This window comes from Trachemys scripta, chromosome 23 (genome assembly GCF_013100865.1).
Source record: "Trachemys scripta elegans isolate TJP31775 chromosome 23, CAS_Tse_1.0, whole genome shotgun sequence".
NCBI classification, from domain to species: domain Eukaryota; kingdom Metazoa; phylum Chordata; order Testudines; family Emydidae; genus Trachemys; species Trachemys scripta.
In genome coordinates this window covers 13,311,879-13,330,892 of record NC_048320.1, presented here as the reverse complement: position 1 = coordinate 13,330,892, position 19,014 = coordinate 13,311,879, and the positions used below count along the sequence as shown (strand labels likewise).

At 44.8% G+C, this 19,014-nt stretch overlaps 1 protein-coding gene across 2 annotated transcripts; it reads right to left on the bottom strand.

The window, feature by feature from the left end:
• Positions 1-2,994: 2,994 nt before the first annotated feature.
• Positions 2,995-16,711, bottom strand: GSDMA (gasdermin A). Of its 2 annotated transcripts, none has more exons than XM_034756288.1 (11): positions 16,213-16,711; positions 11,629-11,872; positions 11,189-11,378; positions 9,622-9,787; positions 9,415-9,508; positions 9,146-9,187; positions 8,551-8,580; positions 7,173-7,318; positions 6,500-6,650; positions 5,706-5,842; positions 2,995-4,176 (listed from the first exon to the last, which is right to left on the bottom strand). In XM_034756288.1, exons 2-11 carry the CDS (start codon positions 11,843-11,845, stop codon positions 3,934-3,936), a joined length of 1,416 nt encoding a protein of 471 aa, XP_034612179.1. In that variant the 5' UTR covers positions 11,846-11,872; positions 16,213-16,711; the 3' UTR covers positions 2,995-3,933. The 2 variants fall into 2 exon arrangements, with proteins under 2 accessions (XP_034612179.1, XP_034612180.1); XM_034756289.1 differs by having other exon boundaries at positions 5,769-5,842; positions 16,213-16,703.
• Between the last annotated feature and the right edge of the window lie 2,303 nt (positions 16,712-19,014).

The window sequence follows — 19,014 nt, the reverse complement described above, 5'->3', positions numbered from 1 at the left end:
TCGCTCATTCCCAGTTTCTGGCAAACAGAGGCTAGGGACACCATCCCTGCCCATCCTGGCTAATAGCCATTGATGGACCTCAAGTATCAGACTGGTAGCCATGTTAGTCTGGATCTGTAAAAAGCAATGGAGAGTCCTGTGGCACCTTTAAGACTAACAGATGTATTGAAGCATAAGCTTTCGTGGGTGAATGCCGTCTATGACGGCATTCACCCACGAAAGCTTGTGCTCCTCCAATACATCTGTTAGTCTTAAAGGTGCCACAGGACTCTCTGTTGCTTTTTATTGATGGACCTATCCTCCGTGAACTTATCTAGTTCTTTTTTGAACCTTGTTATAGTCTTGGCCTTAACATCCTAATTGGGTTGGAGTCCCAATTTTTCCTGGCCTGGGCTGGTGCTGGAGTGAGGGGATGCAGGGTAGCAAGTCACCCCCATGCCAAAAGCCACAATATCAGTGTTACACTCCTTATGGTCTTGTGGAGCTTTGATCACAGCTTTTGCCCATGTGTCATGGCATAGTGTAAATATGGCCTGATCTATGTTAGAAAAGTTATGCCAGTATAACCATGTGGTTAGAAGTGTGACTTTGTAAACCAATATTGTTATACCAATGTAAGTGCTTGTGTAGACAGTTATATCAGTATAAAGGTTCTCAATAATGGTATAGCAAATTTCACTTCCCAAACCAGAATAGGCTACATAGTGTAGGCCCTTTAATACTGGTATAACTGCCCAAACTAGGGAAGGGTTTGCTCCTTTAACTTTATGGGTATAGTTAATGTGGTGAAACTTTCTAGGGTAGACAAGCCCATGGGGTGCTTTATACAACAGACTTGAATTCACCCCCCAGGGACCTCAGGCTCTCTTCTTCACAATATTCCCAGGGGTCTCGGAAGGAGTGCAACATATGATTAGACAGGCATAAAGTACCTGGAATTAAGAAGTAATCTAACATTAAGAAAATATTTTGAATTGCTCAGCTTATCAGTGAATAGATACTTGTGTTTAAAAACATCTGCCATAAACCTACAGAAAGGGATTGTTTTTATTTGTATTGTAGCAGTGTCCAGAGGCTCCAGTCAGGATCAGGGCTCCCTGCTATACAAACAATCAAAAAAACCCACCCCAGCCATAAAAAATCCCCAAACCCAACCACCACCAGTGCAGTACAAAAAGGAGGAGGATATAGAATGTAAAAGTAACTAAGAAGGTTTTCAAAGAGTAGTAGAAACACAGACAAAGCCTGTCTTTATTGAGCATTATTTAAAGGTCAGTTTGTTTGGCCTTTGTTGCCTTACGATTAATTTAGGGTGCAAAATGCACTTGTTACTAATAACAGGTTCGTTTTTTGGCAGCTATTTAAAGATTAAGTGTGAAGAAGATGATTGGTGACACACACAGAGACACTGAATTGTATTAATACCATAATCAAAATTACAGAACTAGAAAATTGTAGGGTTGTAGCTGTGTTTGTCCCAGGATATCAGAGAGACAAGGTGGGTCAGGTAATAAATATCTTTTATTGGACCAACTTCGGTGGGTGAAGGAGAAAAGCTTTCAAGCTACACAGAGCTCTTCTTCAGGAGGAGAACTCTCTGTAGCTCAAAAGGTTGTCTCTTTCACCAACAGAAGTTGATCCAATAGAAGATATTACCTCACCCACCTTATCAAAACTAGAAAAACAGGATAAAGATGACAGAAGAATTTGCATCGTGTATACACTCTCAAATCCTCAGGGCTGTGAGTTTCCATTAAGGTGAGATAAATGTGAAGGTTGCCAACATCCTGTCATCCTAAGGACCTGCTGAGGGTCATGTTTGGTTACTTTTTATGCACCTATTACTCACACCACCCATTTCTTACACCCACCTATTTCTGAGACCATATTTGATTAAGTATTGGCCTCTTGTCCATGTTTGTCATTACTGCTATCTGGTTTTGGGGTTCAACGGTTGTCGCAAGCGTTTGTGCTAATAGGAATTGCTATGTTTCTTTATGCAATGCTGTTAGGAAAGTACCAAAATCTGGCTAGATAAAACCTGAACTATTACTTTGTGGTCTAACAGTCTACCACAAGATACATATTGCTAAATCTTCTGACCCAAGGTTACTTATGCTAACTTATATTAGACCTAATGTGGCCTTATGCTATCCTTCTTGTGTGAACAGAGAGCAACAATACCTGAACTCCGAAGGTGCAAACAATTTGATGTTTATTGGGGTGAACTTCCAGCAAACTTAAATCCAAGTTCCTTTTCCCTTATTTTCAAATCCCCATTTACTTCCTGTTTGCCCCTAATTTATATAGTAATATTTTCAGCTATACCTTAACCAATCATTTTACTGAAATGTACCTAACCAATCCTAACCTATTGTAACATGATTAGCTAACCAAGTATATCCCACCACCTTAATCCGTTTTACACCCAGCCAAATTAATTATACAGCAGACAGAAACAATCACAGAACCAGACCGAGACCATGCAAATAAACAATAGCAAAGTGGGAACTATAATGACAAAACAATACAGAAATGAGGATTTCACAACTACATCTATCAAGGCATGCGTCTGATGAAGTGGATATTCACCCACGAAAGCTTATGCTCCAATACATCTGTTAGTGTATAAGGTGCCACAGGACTCTTTGCTGCTTTTTAAAGGCATAAGGGTTTCCCAACTATGTCTATTGGTTAGTGACTTCTTACCAAACCGAAAACTATCAAACTAAATTTCCTTTTACATCTTCTAGGCTCTTCCCTTTCTCTGCAGTGATGGATCGGATCCCCTTTCTTACAGCCCCAGATTGCCTGAGTTCAATATGACTAATTTGAAATGTGTGATGACATGACGCTTTCCAGTTTATGGCTGCTCCCACTGCTTAGCCAAAGGCCTTAGCTTAAGAACAGGGCCTCAGACTGTCACAGTGAGAAAAGGCCCTGACACCGGCAGACAGTGATTTTGATTCTTTTATACCTCTATAACTAGCTAAGTGATAAACATATACCTACATTCTTAAAGTATAGGCGTTTACAGATAGGCCTGAATATCTATATCCTAACACTCCACCTCCCCTTTTTTCATTCCTTTTCTTTTGGGATCCTCCTGCCCAGGTATCCCTGGAAAAGCATAGGACATATGGCAACACACTTCCTGATAGGGCCAGGAATCAAGATGGAAGGTGTTGATATTCCATCTGCCCCTTGTGTAGTACTGTGCCCTGCACCTTCTCTCGTATGAGCATACCATGCCTATTCCAATTAGTGTTCCAGACTTCCCATTACAGTGGGCCTGAGAAGGTTGGGTCCAGGCTGTCTAGTTGAGTAGGGGGGAGGGCTTACTACATTACTTATAGGTTATAATTAGTGGCTGTTCTCTAGGCAGTTGTGCCCCCCGATGTTTCCATACGCAATGTAACATTGGGGTTGGGGCACGGACTTACCTCCAGCGGCTCCCAGTCAGCGGTGCAGCCAGGGTGCCAGAGACAGGTTTCCCACCCGTCCTGGCACTGCGGACCATGCTGTGCCTGAAGCGGCCAGCAGCAGCTCCAGCTCCTCTTGCCTGCAGACCCCCCCCCCCCAGCTCCCATTGGCCGGTTCTGCCAAAATATGGCAGGTAAGCTCACGACATCCTGGGCCATGGGTTCTTGTGAGAGAACCTGTTTTAATTCTTGGTTCTGGTTTCTCGCTTCCTTTGGCTGCCAGACAACTTGCAACAATCCCCTTCTCCCACCTACTGATTTAGAAGCAGCATTGAGGAGATATGAAGAGAGTCTCATCCAGATCAAAGCGAGGTTGCTACAGTGTGTGGATGTGTATAAAATTGGGGATACTTTTTGTAGAGAAAAACTCACTTCCCATACTCAACCTCAGGAAATATTTTTTTCAGTCTTTCTATTGACATCCTTTCTAATGTGAGGAAAGGTGTCCTGTCTACTCTGCTCTAGACAGAAGATGTAAAGCATACAAGGCTACATACAATGCACTGAGGGCTGAGAAAGCAGCCAGGTCTCCAGTCCCAGTGAAAGAAGGTCCATTTCTCTGCAGTGTTACTCCACCCAGCTCTATCATTGCCTTGGTTATGTTCAGTTCCTCCTCTTGCAGGGAGGAGACCAGCTTGGCATCCAGGCTGAAAGCGTCGTTCAGGTGGAAATCTTGCTTCAAGATGCTCTTGACCTTTGCAACAACAAAGAAGCAAAATCAAAATGTTAAATCTCTGGCTGCTACAGGAATAAGCCTCTGCCAGAAATCACCCGCAGAACTCAACTGGAGTCACTGCAGTGGATGTAAAAATGATCTGTCTTTCAGTTTGCAAAGTGCTCTGAGATCCTTCGAGGTGAAAGGTGCTGGGGTAAATGTGCATTACTAGAACTAAGATTCTTATTTTCTGTTAAGATCATGATAAACACTTACTGATTTCCAATTTTTCCTGGATTAGTTGTTCCCTAAAAGTGAGTATTTTGACTTTAAAGCAGGAGCGTGACATACAAATGCAACCCACAGCTAGGTTCTCCCAGTAACTGCTGAGTGAGGGTAAAACTGGGTGTGATGGGACGACTAGGGCCCTGAGGCCCCCTGCTGGAGGCATTGTGGCCCTGCCACACCCCGCCCCAGAAAAGGGCAGTAGATAGGTCCTCCAAGCTGCCCAGAGCAGCTGTGTGGGAAGCAGCCAATCAGGGCCCAGCAGGGCAGTATAAGAAGAGCTCCGGGGCCAGAGCAAGTTTAGTTTCTTGCTAGAGCAGGAGGAGAGTGGCTGGTGCTCCAGGCTGGCTGCTGGGACTCTACGAGGACAAGGGCCTGAGGGAAGGGTGAAGAATGTGTGGGAGCCATGGGAAAGTGGCTAAGGGAATTATAGCAGCAACACCGTTTATTTCAAGGGATGTTATGGATGGCTGCTATCTATAGGGTCCCTGGGCTGATTTCAAGGGATGTTATGGATGGCTGCTATCTATAGGGTCCCTGGGCTGCGACCTGGAGTAGAGGGTGGGCCTGGGTCCCCCTCCGCCACCAGCCACTGGGAAAGTAGCCTGGACTTTGAGGCACCCCAGAACAGGAACAGAACTGTAGTGGCCCAGCTGAAGAGTTGGGGCCAGAAAGGCCCTGGGAAGGCGAAGACACTGTCTCCAGCGAAGGAGCTTTGGGGCACTGCTGTATTCCGGACAAACTGAGAGAGACATTATAGAGGGCACTGAGAGAAGCCCTGTTAGACTTGTATCACGAAAAGGGTTTGCTTTGCTTTTATCTCACAGACGGACTGTGTATGACTTGGCCGGTGGGCTGAATCAGCAAAGACCCACCACAAACAGAGAGAGAGAGAGCATTCGGGCAAGGGGTGCTCACGAGAGGTGAATGCAACCCCGTTACACTGGGCAACAGCACAGCTAGAACATGCTGAATTCAAATTACAAAGTAATTTCTGTTCATCTTTTAAGGAGAATAAAAATTCCAACAATTGGTAGGGTTGCTTCTGTTCAGTTTTTTAGGCATATCCTGTATCTGCAATCTAGGTGCCACCCATGGCTTCCTGAGTAGATGCCATGTGGCCCTCAGTGTCAGAAAATTTGGGCCTCTGTGTTTTAGTGGATCTCTCTGAAAGTGGGCAGTTATGATCCGGGCCTTGTTTGAAGCCTGTAGTAACCCTTCCTCCTTGCATCACTTCAAGCTGTGGTGTTGCTGCTTATGCCCTGATAGCTTTGCTTTAATACCACAAAAGGGAAGACTTCATTGAGAGATGTGTGGTGCTGTATTTCACTGGCGTTCTCTCTCACCAGCTCGAGCTGTTCGGATACAATCTGCTTCTGCACAGACTGTGCCAGCCGCAGTAACTGATCCTCAGTTAGCTCTGGAAAAGAAGAAATCATGTGAGAGAAGGGTTTCTTTCTGGGCGGTGAGAGGGCAAGTGCAGAGGGTGGACAAGCCCAGGTGTATAATCATCAGTTGTCTGCACTCCCTTCTGATGATCTCAAAGCACTTCAATAATTGGACTAAATTAAGTTTTACTCTCCTTGTGAGGGGATGAGTGCTTGAAATTACTATTCCCGTTATACAGATGGGGCAGCAGAGGCACAGACAAGGGAGGAAGCGGCTTGCCCAAAGTCACAGAACAAGCTGCGGCAAAACTGAATAGAACCAGAGAGTCCTGATTCCCCCACTCTTGTTACTTAACCACCCTTCCTCAGGTTCTTGCTGAGGTTTCAGGTCCTCTGTGGGCTATGTTCTGGTTCCCCAATGCATTGTGTTTCCAAGTGGGTGCCTCAATAGGGTGCCATAACGGGATGCAAACTCCATCAAAATGCTACGTCTGGCAAATGGTACACTGTGTTAGCTGGCAATGGCGTCCAAAAGCAGGTCCAAATTCTCAGCAGTCTCTGCACCCTGCCCAGCCAAGAATCATCCGAGTTCGCCTTCCTCATTCATTCTGTTCTTCATAGGCAGACTCATTTCTTGTATTCTGGTGTGGTTGGGTGCCCCCGTTAAAATACCCAGAACTTATTCTTACCACCAAGTGCGTGTAGAGTGTAGAGAACTGGCCCAACAAGGTAAAGATGTATGCTTCCTGCAGAATCCTGTAAATTGTTTAGCAAGTCTTCCAAGTCTGGATTCTCACTCTTTAGCTCACGTTTATCAGCATCTTCAAAAGCCTCTTCTAGCTGCAGGTTAGGGGAGGGGGAAAAAAGCTTCAGGACTGAGAGTTGGAGGCTACAGATAACTAATCCAGTGTGGTCATGTGATGTACTGAAGTATGCATCTGACTGTGCTGGGAGGAAAGGGGTGTTGGATGACCATATTTTTCCTAACCTCAGCTATCTACTGTAGTACAACTGGGGATTAGGGGAGTTGAATATTCAAATTTGCTGCTGTAAGATACAGGATACTGGATGAAATGGTCCATTGGCATATTCAGATGTAGGAATATCTGTGCTCCTTTTTAAAAGATACTCATAGAAGTTAGATGGAAGAGGCCTACCGAGTCATTCTGTCTATCTTCCTTCCAGAGCAAGGCTGGGGTTGTGCGTTTAGTTATCTACTTATATGGCGATGGGGGCCAGATCAGAAGGTGCTGGACTGACAGATGGTCACAGGATAGGAAGGAACTCCGAGTGGGGGAGTGGGGGGGGGGGGGGGGGGGTGTGTGTCTCTAAACCCATAATGACTGAAAAAAGGAGCTTTACCTGGAGTGAGAGTTCTTGCAAGAGGTCGCTGTTTATTATCACGGCTATGATTGATTTTAAGAACTTGGCACGCAGATCTGTGGACAATTGTGAGAGCTCTGCACATTCTTTTTCAACGTCGGTCTGCAGGTCTTCCATTCCTCCATCTGAAAACAACGGAGGAGAGTCAGAATGCAGGATTACCTGCTAGTCCCCGTTCAAAAGTGTCAGACAGGACTCAAAATTTAGATTTGGAAAACTTAAATTTGGAAAGGCTTCTGTGAATATTCAGAGAATCACATGTTACTTTGTTCTCAGTTAATGCCTCCTATCCAAGGATCTTGATACGTTTTCTTATTAAAGTAAATATTTTTCCATGTTACAGAAATAACTTGTCCAAAGTCACATGATAAGTTAATAACCGAGCCTAGAATAGAATACAAGTCACCTCATTCTAATTCCTTCACTGAAAAAAAGATTAGTCCATTAAAATATTTCCAAGCCATAGTTTAAGGGTAGCCTATATGAAATGCACAGCAGCATAAACCATTGCTTTGTCAAGAAATTTTGTACGATGATTGTCAGGTTTATACCACTTTACATTGACAAGTACAGCGAGAGATGAAATGGTTATACAATGACATCAAATTTTTGTTTACAGACATTCTGATGCTGCTTTCTGATAAGTGAGAAATACCCAAATCACATGAAAGTCAACATAAATTGTCACTGGCTTATATAAGCCACTTAAACGGTGTCAATTTTGATTTTCATGCTGTGGCATCTGGTGAAATTTCAGATCCTGCGTATGAGATCTCTGTATGAGAGATGACAAGAATGTACCTTGTGAGCATGATTCCCCCACTCCTTTGAACCTTGTGTCATCACTTACACCTGTGCAAACAATGTGTGCATCACTTACACCTGTGCAAAATGGATGTAAAACATTTCAGTGGGTATGAGTAAGTTCTGAATCGGTAGCAGTTGACATCCATTTTGCACAGGCGTTCGTGACTGTAAAGGTGCACGGTTGGGAAGCAGTCAGACCCTGAAACTCAGTATACAGTCCAGAAACAAATCTTTATAACCTATGTGGTGCAGACAGCTCTGGAGTAATATTTTTTCAAGCTGGCTTGTGGCTATTTCCGTAGTCTGTGGGGACCTTTCTGGTAGTTTAGAGTGAAATGTTCTGAGACTGAAGCAGTGGGATGTCAGAAGAGGTGGGTCTGTGAGAGGATTTCTTTGTTATGAAGTGCTCTGCAGAGTGAAAAGTCTGGGAAATCTACGTATCTCTAGGTGGCTTCCCTGAGCAATGACTTACAAGGTCAGAACCACCCTGAAAGGGTTTGTCTACATTGTATCCTGATGTTGGATGAGGATGTTATAAAGAGCTACCTACCTGGGGAGTACTTAGATTTCGCTGTTGCACCTGTGAAGGCAGAGAGGTGAAGAAAAATTACCATTGAAGTTGAGCTCTTGTAATTATGAATTGTTGTCAACACCAACGTGCATTTATCTTACCTCCATTTTACTCCACTCCACTGTGTCAGTATAAAGGCTACATATATTTGAGGAAAGCCATTTTCCTTGTTAATAAATTTAATTTGTCATGAACTGACTAAAAGAATCCCTCTGGACTAGCTTTGTTTACACTGGAAATTTTCAAAAAAATTCCCACTGTTGCTAAGATTGGTTCAGCCACATCTGTATTAGCAACATTGGGGGCTTGTCTACATACAGATTGCACTGGTTTAATTTAAGAGAATTTAAAAACAGATTAAACTGGTGCAAGGCCCTGCAATGGTTTAAAACTGGCTATATCAATTTAGTTTGCTCCTATAAACGTACTGGTGCAAGGTAAACGGTTCTAAGCCAGGATTAAATTGATATGAGTGTCCATATACAAAGTTACACTATTTTAACTAAACTGATTTAAAAATCATGCTTTAGAGAGAGAATTAACACAAATGAAGATGGCAAAATGTTCTATTTACCGTCTGCAACAAATGTTTCATCATCCGGATGATGGGAAATGCCTGGGAAGATAGAAAAAGGGAAATGACCATTTATAACCTTTGAAGAGTTATTTGATGCCTCAGGTTTGGGTTTTTTTTCTTCAGATTTTGACCAGCAGTATTTAGGCCTGAAAATACCACTACCAAATATCTGTAACACACAAGTTACATCTTGGGAAGTTCATTTCTGGTGTATTGCTTTTTTTCCCCCCTAGTGGATGAGCTGGAGTTTTCTGGATGATACTTACCCCATGATTCACTTTGAATAATTAGCGGCTTGATTCTGAACGCTAGGACACAGTCCTTAGGGATAATTATGACACGCTTGCTGCCTCTGGTGCCCTGGTTCATGGAAAGAGGAGTTAGCGAGCTCACACAGCACAGAGATGTGCTAAAAAGAGGGGGCTATTCTCCCCCCCACACACACATTTCCTGAATCTAGATAGAAATGGAACCTTTAATGAAAAATGGACACAGATGTCATTCAGAATGTTGCCTTCCATGGTGTTGGCCTTGTATAATGTGCTCTCCTCCAAAGCCTGTACAGCCTCGTTGATCACATACAAGTTCTCTCTGCGCTTCCGTAAATCCTTAATGATGGAATGGTGCATGTTGATTTTCCTAAAAAAAAAAAAAAAAAAAAAAAAGTGGACTCTGCATCACTACTGAGTTTCTTTCTGTAGGTTAGTGTAGAGTCTTGATACCGGCTCCCCTTATTCTTGGATTTGCCACTCTGGGGGCAGAAATCAAGAGGAAAGCTGGCTTAAGTGTCCACCAGGGAATTCCTATGATCTAAGCAGAATCCCTGAGTTGCACAGAGCCATGGAAGCCTCTATTCCATCTCCTTTCATAGTACTGGTGAGAGGTGCAGCCAGGGGAAATGAGATGTGGCCCTGTTAGAGCTAGTCTCAGCAGCTGACATGGGCCCATGGGTAGCTACAGTAACTCCTCACTTAACGTTGTAGTTCTGTTCCTGAAAAATGCGACTTCAAGCGAAACAGTGTTAAGGGAATCTAATTTCCCCATAGGAATTAATGTAAACGAGGGGGTTAGGTTCCAGGGAAATTTTTTTCACCAAACAAAAGAAAACACACACACACACACACACACACACACACACACACACACACACACACACACACACACACACACACACACACACACACACACACACTTTAAACAAACAATGTAATACTAGTACACAGTGGTGATTGTGAAGCTTGGTTAAGATGGAGGAGTCAGAGGGTGGGATATTTCCCTTACTGCTAAATGATGAACTAGCAATTGGCTGAGCCCTCAAAGGTTAACTCTCTCACTCTGCAAAGCAGCAGGAATGGAGGGAGATATGTGCATTTCCGTTAAGTACACTGCCTTGTTAATTAGATCAGCATGCTGAGACGGCAGCCCTGGTGTGTCCCCCCTGCTCTGTGGAAGATGGGGTAAGCAGGGGTGCAGGGGGGAGGGGGACACCCTGACATTAGCCCCCCTCTTCCTTCCCTCCCGGCACAGCAAACAGGAGTCTCCGGGAGCAGCTCCAAGGCAGAGGGCAGGAGCAGCACGTGGCAGTGGGGGGGAGGGACACAGCTGAACTGCAGGCAGCTGCTACACAGGGAATTTAAGGGAGTGGGGAGCTGATGGGGGGCTGCCGGTCCACCCGGGTTCCAAGCCCCCACCAGCTAGCTGCAAGGGGCTGCTCTTCCTGCAAGCAGTAGACAAAGCAGGCAGCTGCCAAACGACGTTAGAAGGGAGCATTACACAACTTTAAACGAGCATGTTCCCTAATTGATCAGCAACATAAGAACAGGTTTCAGAGTAGCAGCCGTGTTAGTCTGTATCTGCAAAAAGAAGAACAGGAGTACTTGTGGCACCTTAGAGACTAACAAATTTATTAGAGCATAAGCTTTCGTGGACTACAGCCCACGTTATGCAACATAACAACGTTAACCAGAATGACTTTAAGTGAGTTACTGTACTGCATAAGTTAGAGATTTCCTTCCTTCTCCCCATTTGTGCCAGCCTCACCTTTCTCCTTGTAGAAACTCGAGATCTGCTGGGCTGACCTCTACTCTTTTCACCTTGATGGACTTCACTTGGTAGCTGCCAGCATCTAGCTTCATTTCCGTACTCACAAAGTCTTCAGGCAGCTTAATAGTCCACTCTACTCTGCCATCAGTGCAATCCTCAACAGTGAATGAGTGTGAATCCTGGATATCTGTGGGGAGGGGGGAGAGAGAAACCCTGCAAGAGTTAACACATTCTCTTTTATTCTCTTTGTACCATTAATACGTAATTATGGCCCATAGCTCCTGTGCACACAGGAAGGATGTGGCCTGACAGAGCTCAGACACAAGCTGCATAATTCCCTGGCCAGTCGCTGAAAGAAAACAGCCGCTCAAGCCCAGGATGCTGCAGGCAGTGTTGCCACACTGGACGGGTAAATAACGTGGGAAGACTGGCATTACCTGGATTTCTGCTGTCCTGTCCAGGTACCAGAATGGCACTGAGCTGAACTCCTGTTTTGTAGTAGCAGTGACGAGTCATCCAGAATACCTTTTTTGGTTTCTTTCGAACGAGGTATAGGGGTCTGAAGTGATCTTGGTCAATAAGGCTGCTAACTGGGAGCAGATCTCCATCTGGAGCCACCTGCTTTACCAGGTCTTTGGTTGCCTTGTGAAACATCCTGTCTGCAGCCTGATGTACCTTGAACTGAAGCAAAATGTACTTTTACCTTAGGAGGCAGAGACAAGTGAAATAAACACATTTGAAATCTGAACTGGAGGTTGCAGCAAGGTATTTTGCTCTTTGACAGCAAGTTTTACTGCTCAGAGCTCTTAAAAACAAGCAAAAAACCTAAGGCCATGTTGACCAACATTGTTGATCTAGCTTACGCTAGCATACAGCCACTGTCATTATTACATCACTTGTATGAGTGCACACTGGGGTCGTTGTGTCAGCAGTGTGTGTCCTCAACAGCAGTGCTTGTATTGATTGCATTGTCAGGGGAAGCATTGTGAGACTGCTCCTGGAGGCCAGTAACAGTTGATGTAAGCAGCACGGTGTCTACGCTGACACTGCGTTGACCTAATTACATTGACTGTGACTCTACACTGCTTGGCAAGGTGGTGTTACTAAATTGGCGTAGCGACGCACTTACAGTGGTAGGAGCCAAATTTAAGTGAAGACGTTGCCACAGCTAGGTCGACACAAGGCCGTGTAGACCAGGCCTGAGCTCCACAAACGGCCTCTGAGGTGGGCTGCTGCTGTTACACCCAATTGGAGAGAGAGACATGATTTGCCCAAGATCAGATACAGTGAGTCAGTTCAAGAATTGTGAACAGGACCTAGATCTCCTGAAGTAGGTCTGTTTAATCGTATCCTGTCACACGGTATACTTTCTGATCCTGGGCGGGGAGTGGAGCCCCCCTTAGGGGAGGTTAGCCCCTGACTGTGCCCCCCCAGGAACCCTCCCTACAGCCAGAGCCCTGAGACCCCCTTCCCTGCAGCTGGAGCCACAATTCCCCGAAAACCCCCCTCCCCCCCCCCGACCTGTTCAGAGGAGCCCCAGCCACACCTCCCATCTCCAGGCCCCAAGCCTCTCATTCTTTTCCGAAGACACTTTTGATATGCCCCATGCAGGTTCTGGGGTGGCTGAGGAGGGGTATTTGCTACTCAGCTTCCTGGATTCGTCAGTAATCTCAAATCCAGGGAGATTACTGATGAACCCGGGAAACTGAATAGCATATATCGCCTCCTCAACCGCCCCGGAACCTTCATGGGGCATAATAAATCAAAAACTTCCTCCAACGCCCCGCAACCGGGGATCTGGCGGCACTACCAGCGCCAGCCCTGGCCTATTATACCCGCTGCCCATGTTTTTGATCATGTAAATTGTTTAGGGTCAGAGAATGAAATTAGTTTCTAAAGGAATTTGATCATTACTCCCCCATGATGGGTGAACAATACAAATGAAATTTCTTGAATGATCTCAGATTAGTTGAAGAGGATTCCAGACAATGTTGTCCTCTCCCAGTGCTGGGACGCTAGCAGACCACTATACCTTATCTTTAAAACCAGTTGTCACCAGCAGGCATTCAGATTGAACTATCAACATCCATATTTCACAAAATATAGAGCTAGAGAAATTTCTTGCTGCAAAGAGCTTATGATCTAAGGAGGGCAATAACGAGCTATTATGCAGGTACTTTTCATCAGTAGATCCAAGAGCACAAAGGCAGGTTACTGTCACTGGCATTTCACAGAGAGGGAAACTGAGGCACCGAGTAGAAATAACTTGCCCAAGGTCACAGAGTGAGTCAGTGGCAGAGCTGGGAATAGAACCTGGAAGCTTTCACTAGTAAAAGCAAATAACATTTTTTAAATGTTTAAGAAGCTTCATTTAAAATGCAGAGCCCCCCGGACTGGTGGCCAGAACCCGGGCAGGGTGAGTGCCACTGAAAATCTGCTCATGTGCCCCCTTTGGCACGCGTGCCATAGGTTTCCTACTGCACTAGACTCAGAAAGGCAGAGCAGTCAAAGATGTGGGTCAACAAAGATGGATTAATGGATGCTGCATATAATAATATGTATGAGTAGGGTCCACAATGTAATTAACAGTCCCTGTCTGTGCTGTATTCTGATCATTCAGAGGTCAAAAGAACATCCTAGCGTTTAAATGAATTGTAAACACGGGATACCTCAGTATTCATCTCTCTTTGAAATGTACCGTGAATGGTGGAGGAAAAAAGCAAATGGCCTTATGTTAATTCCTATAACTAAGTCCTCGTGATGGACCTCCTTCAAGGTCATCCTAATGACCGTTTTTTCTTGAGGAAATCCCAACTTGTCAAAGAGGACATTAAATTGTATAAAATATCAGATCTGCTTAGACTTCATCAGGGGAAGTTTGAGTCACAAGACTGAGGTCCCAGTTATGCTGGTACGCCCTGAATATGAGATTTGGACATTGGACTCTGACCTGAACTCTAAAGGAACTCTTTGCAACTACAAAGCTCACCCTCTCTGCTGTGAATCTGAACCTCAATTAATTGAACTTCTGTCTGCATGTGTATAGATCTTTTAACCATGCTCTTTTTTGTGTTTTAATAAATTTTAGTTTAGTTAATAAGAATTGGCTGTAGCGTGTAAGATCTGAAACATTCATTAACCTGGGAGGTAATGTGTCCGATCCTTTGGGAGTGGTAGACCCTTTTCTTTTATATGATGAAATAAGATTTACAGAAGTTTTCATCATATTTGACGTGGGTACCTGGATGGAGGCCTGAGGCTGGATCACTTGAAGGGAACTGTGTTGTTTGGACTTCTTAGTAACCAGTAAGGTCATAAAGAAGCTGTTTTATGCTGGCTTGGTAAATCTAAGTATTGGAATATCCACCAGCTTTTGGGGGTTTGGCTGCCCCAGTCTTTGCAGTTCACCCTAATTGAGTGACGGTAGCTGGTTTCTCACTCAGACCCCGGTCACAGTGGCGTAGTCGTGCGTGGATACACATTACCGCAGGCTAATTGGGTTTTTGGATCAGAACCGCCTGCGTGTCAAAATTTAATTTTGATATTGGAGAGTTTAAGGGTTAAAAATCAGTTAGTGAGTGACCCATGATCAAGATCCTGATTGAAAAAGCCTGGAAGAATTGTGCTCACAGAGAGGATTGTATTTTAAGCAAAAGGCCGCAGAGCAGGAACTGAAAAATCTGTTAATTGCCAATGATAAGGAAGCAGACTCAGCGAAAATGCTTCCAGTGCAAAGCCAGCAGCTAGAACTTGAACAAAAGCAAACAATAGCTGATAAGGAAGGAGAAGTTGAAGAAGGAGAATACCTGGGTTTTGAACAGGAACAAAAAATGGCAGATATTCTATTGTAGGAACTAGAAGCTAAGGCAAAAGTGGACAGACTTAAGCTCCTACTCAAGAGAATAAATGAACATCCTGAATAACTGTGTCATCCTGAAAAAACAGCTCCTCTAGACAGCAAAGCTGGGGATAGAATCTATCCAGTTTGTAACAATGTTGGTATGTTTGACTCTAAGCCCTTGTGTGTAACTAAATTTATCCCAACACAGCCACCTTTTATGTAAATGCTTTTACTGTGAGCTTTGGTGAAGGTAACCCCATAACTTGCGCAGAGAATGTAAAAGTCAATGGGAAAAGCTGTTTAGGGCAAATTATAGCTTCTAACATCACTCTTGTTAAAGCACATCTTGTCAGAGTGTATATTATAATCCTCTGAGTTTACTGTAAGTGTGCCTTTAGCCTGACTCCATCTTGAATGGAATGGTGTTAAATGTGAAGTTCTAGCTGGGGTAAGAAAGTTATTGCCTAAGGATCTTTTGATTGGGGATGATATTAAAGCTTTGTTCAGTCAAGCTGATGACATAAACCAGTCACAGGAAAGAAATAATCCTGAACCTGTGTCTACTAGGGGCAAGGATTTGCCTATGGAGGGTTTCTCCAAATGTTTGGATGAGGAAGGTAACTGTTTATCTGTGCAAAGAAGCAGGGCATATGTGGAAGAAATTCCTGAGTGCATGTCTGGTATCTCAGAAAGATGTGGTATGTTCTATGGTGACTCAGGACAAAGTATAATATGATTAGCGATTTACAAAACTAAACTTGCCCAGACAGAAGAAAGTTACGTGCTTTTTCTCTGTGCCCAGTGAAATTTCCCCTCACGGTTAGGATTCAGCTCCTATGGAGAAGGAAGGAAGGGTTGCTCCTCCCCACATTTATACTTCAGGTTAATACTGTCCACCCCTCCTGGAAAAAAAAATCACTGTTCTTTTCTTCCAGTGTTACACATAACTTGCTTTACTCCTAGCCCGTAAGTGGTGGTTCTTTTAAAAACCCAACACTCCAGTAGCGTGGCTTTGTTTAAAGAGCAGAAAGGCACTGATTAGAAATCAGAGCAGGAACCGGCACAGGGTCTTTTTTTGTCTGTTTGTTTTTGCACTCCAGTGGAAAAAGGAATAGCCCTCCCCCCCTCAGTATTACCCTAAGCTTGCATCATTATTACAGTCTCTTGATTAAACACTTACCACGCTGTCTGAAGACTGGAAGAAAGGAGGGTCTCAGCAGTAGTTAACAGGCAGCCTGTGTGCCTGCGCCTCTCTTACTGCAAAACTCACTCCGACAACAACATACCGACGCCTTGTGTGTTTCTTGTCCTTCAGTGGTGTCTCATCTTAGAAACAAACTTGGCAGAACTGTTTGTTAGTGCTGCAATCAGCTATGTTTCGTCATCTCAGCATGGCCTCATATAGTTTCATTTTTTCAGCAGTTGAAATAAAAATCCCCCACTTCCTCTCTACTTCCTGTGATGTATGGGAAGTGTGTGCTTGTTTCTAGTTCTGCCTCCAAGCAGCTTCTCGTTGTTTTTTTCCATCTCAGCATTTTGGCAAACTTTCTGTACTTGCAGCAAACTCCTGTTTGGCATTGCTCGTCCTATGTCAGGGGCCCAGAGGCTGTACAGTGGACTTGGACAAAGTGCCTCCTCCAGAGTTCTACAATGCCACTTTAGGGTGTCATCTACAGCAACTCCAGGCCCCAGCAGCATGCACTGCTCAGTATGGACCCTTGGGGGAGAAGCAAATGGGCAGAAGTGGAGTTGTGGATTGTATGTTTTAAACCCCATCAGTTACATATACAAAATTGTGTGTTTACTTTTGGAGGGACATCATATAAGACAAGAACCTAGACAGAGTAACTCTTTAAACGGGCAAACGCTGGACCCCCAACCTCAAATGGCAGAGGCGGTGTGAAGGGCGTTTACTTATGAAAAAAAAAATCTCCGGGAGGTGAAAACCAAGCTCAGGAACTACCGTGCACACTTATGATACTCCTCTCCACATTCTCCATGATCAGGCTCTTAGACTCTGAACTCTTTGGGCAGCGTCTGTCTTTTTGTTCTGCGTTTGTACAGCACCCAGTTAATGTCTCTGCCCAGTTACTGCTGTTTTCCCACCAGTCCCACAGGGAGGTGTAGTCCCCCACATAGACCCAGCTATGTCACCCAAAACCAACATCCAGGATCAGGCAAATTCATGCGCTGGCTCCATGTATATCACAGTGTGAGAAGAACAAACAGACCAGAACCAGCAGGAGCCCAAATGACATAAGCCAGGAGGCATCTCCATTAAGCAGGGGTCCTGGTTAAGGGTTATGGCCCCAGCCCACAACTGAGAAAATATTGATGTCAATGAGCCAGGTGCCCACCCTCCCCCCCTACACACAACTAACGAACCTGGCTGGGCACTGGGTAGAGCTTCCTGTCTTCCCCCACATGCTGCCAGATGAGTCTGATCAGACACGTTCCTCTGAGTGACAGGTTTCAGAGTGGTAGCCGTGTTAGTCTGTATCAGGAAAAACAACAAGGAGTCCTTGTGGCACTTTAGAGACTAACACATTTATTTGGGCATAAGCTTTCATGGGCTAAAACCCACTGCATGCATCCGATGAAGTGGGTTTTAGCCCACGAAAGCTTAGGTCCAAATAAATGTGTTAGTCTCTAAAGTGCCACAAGGACTCCTCGTTGTTTTTGTTCCTCTGAGTGTAACTTTCCAGGCAGCTCAGTTCTCCTGGCACAAATAACTTCTCTCTTGCAGCAGATGTGAGCCAGAAGGCTCCACGCTCATGGAGGCATCATCTGAGCTGCTCCGCATTGCTGAGGTGGATTCTCAAGAGATTTGCATCCACCCATTAACTCAATGGCCTGATGCATTGTAACCCCCCCTAACCTGCAAAGCACACCAGGGCTTTGAACTGCTGCATTTTTTCTACGTAGGTTCTCCTGCTGCCCTCAACACTGTAGTATGCAAGTGCCTGCCCATCATGCATTAAGCAACGTGACTAACATCTGTCCTGTCCTTGTTCTCTGACCCTCGCCCTAGGGAGAGAAGTATGTGAGGGCCGTGTTTTGTTTTGGAACATTTGGGGGCTTTTTCTCAGGACCACCCCCTTCTGCTGCCACATGAAACCACTGCAGCTGGGACCCTTGAATTTGCCTCCCCTCCCCAGTTAAACTGGAGCGAGCTGGCAGCAGGATATTGTCATGGAATCCACTGTCCTCCATGGCTTACCACAGCCTGGATTTGCCAACACTCAGGCCCTGCTGCAACCGGCTTATCGCTGCTTCCAGGCCTTTCCTGAGAGGGCAAGTTGAACATGGCCTGGGAGCAGAGGGTGGGGTCCAGCTTTATTGTGGGCTGGGGGTTGCCTTTGCAGGCAGGGAGTTGAGCTGAGTGTCTGTAAGCATCTTCCCAATCTGTGAATCAGCCAGAAACCAACCAACTCACCTACCAGTTTTCAAACTGAAGATCAGACGATTTTCCCAACCAGGACTTCATACATTTTAGCCCTTTCTATGTGAGCCTGGGGTGGTGACTGCCTCCAGTTCCTAGATTTTTATGGCCAAAAGGGCCAATTCTGACCATCTAATCGGAACTCCCGCATAGCACAGGCCAGAAAATCTCTCCCAGCAATTCCTGCCTCCAGCCCAACAAGTGGCGATTGAAAGAGGACATCTTTTAAAGACAACCACTTTTCATTTGACAACTCCAAGTGATGGCGAATCCATCTAATCTCACATGGATCTGTTCCAACAACTGATTGTCCTTACTGGTAAAAATATGCATCTTAGTTCCAATTTGCACTTTGCACACCTCAGCCTCCAGCTCTCGGATCTTGTTATGCCTTTATCTGATAGGGGATAGGAAAAGGCAGATTAAGTTACCGGCGTAGGTTTGCTATCTGATACTCATTTGCCATTTACTGTTTTTTCACTCTTGGCAGTACAGTTTGCGATTAAAATGAAATCTCTTCACATACATATCAAATGTAAA

Coding starts and splice junctions, on each gene's coding strand:
- GSDMA (XM_034756288.1), bottom strand. CDS start 11,845: ATGTTTCACAAGGCAACCAAAGACCTGGTAAAGCAGGTGGCTCCAGAT. Junction 11,379..11,628: donor ACAGGACAGCAGAAATCCAG/GTAATGCCAGTC, acceptor CCCTCCCCACAG/ATATCCAGGATTCACACTCA. Junction 8,581..9,145: donor TGAAACATTTGTTGCAGACG/GTAAATAGAACA, acceptor CTGCCTTCACAG/GTGCAACAGCGAAATCTAAG.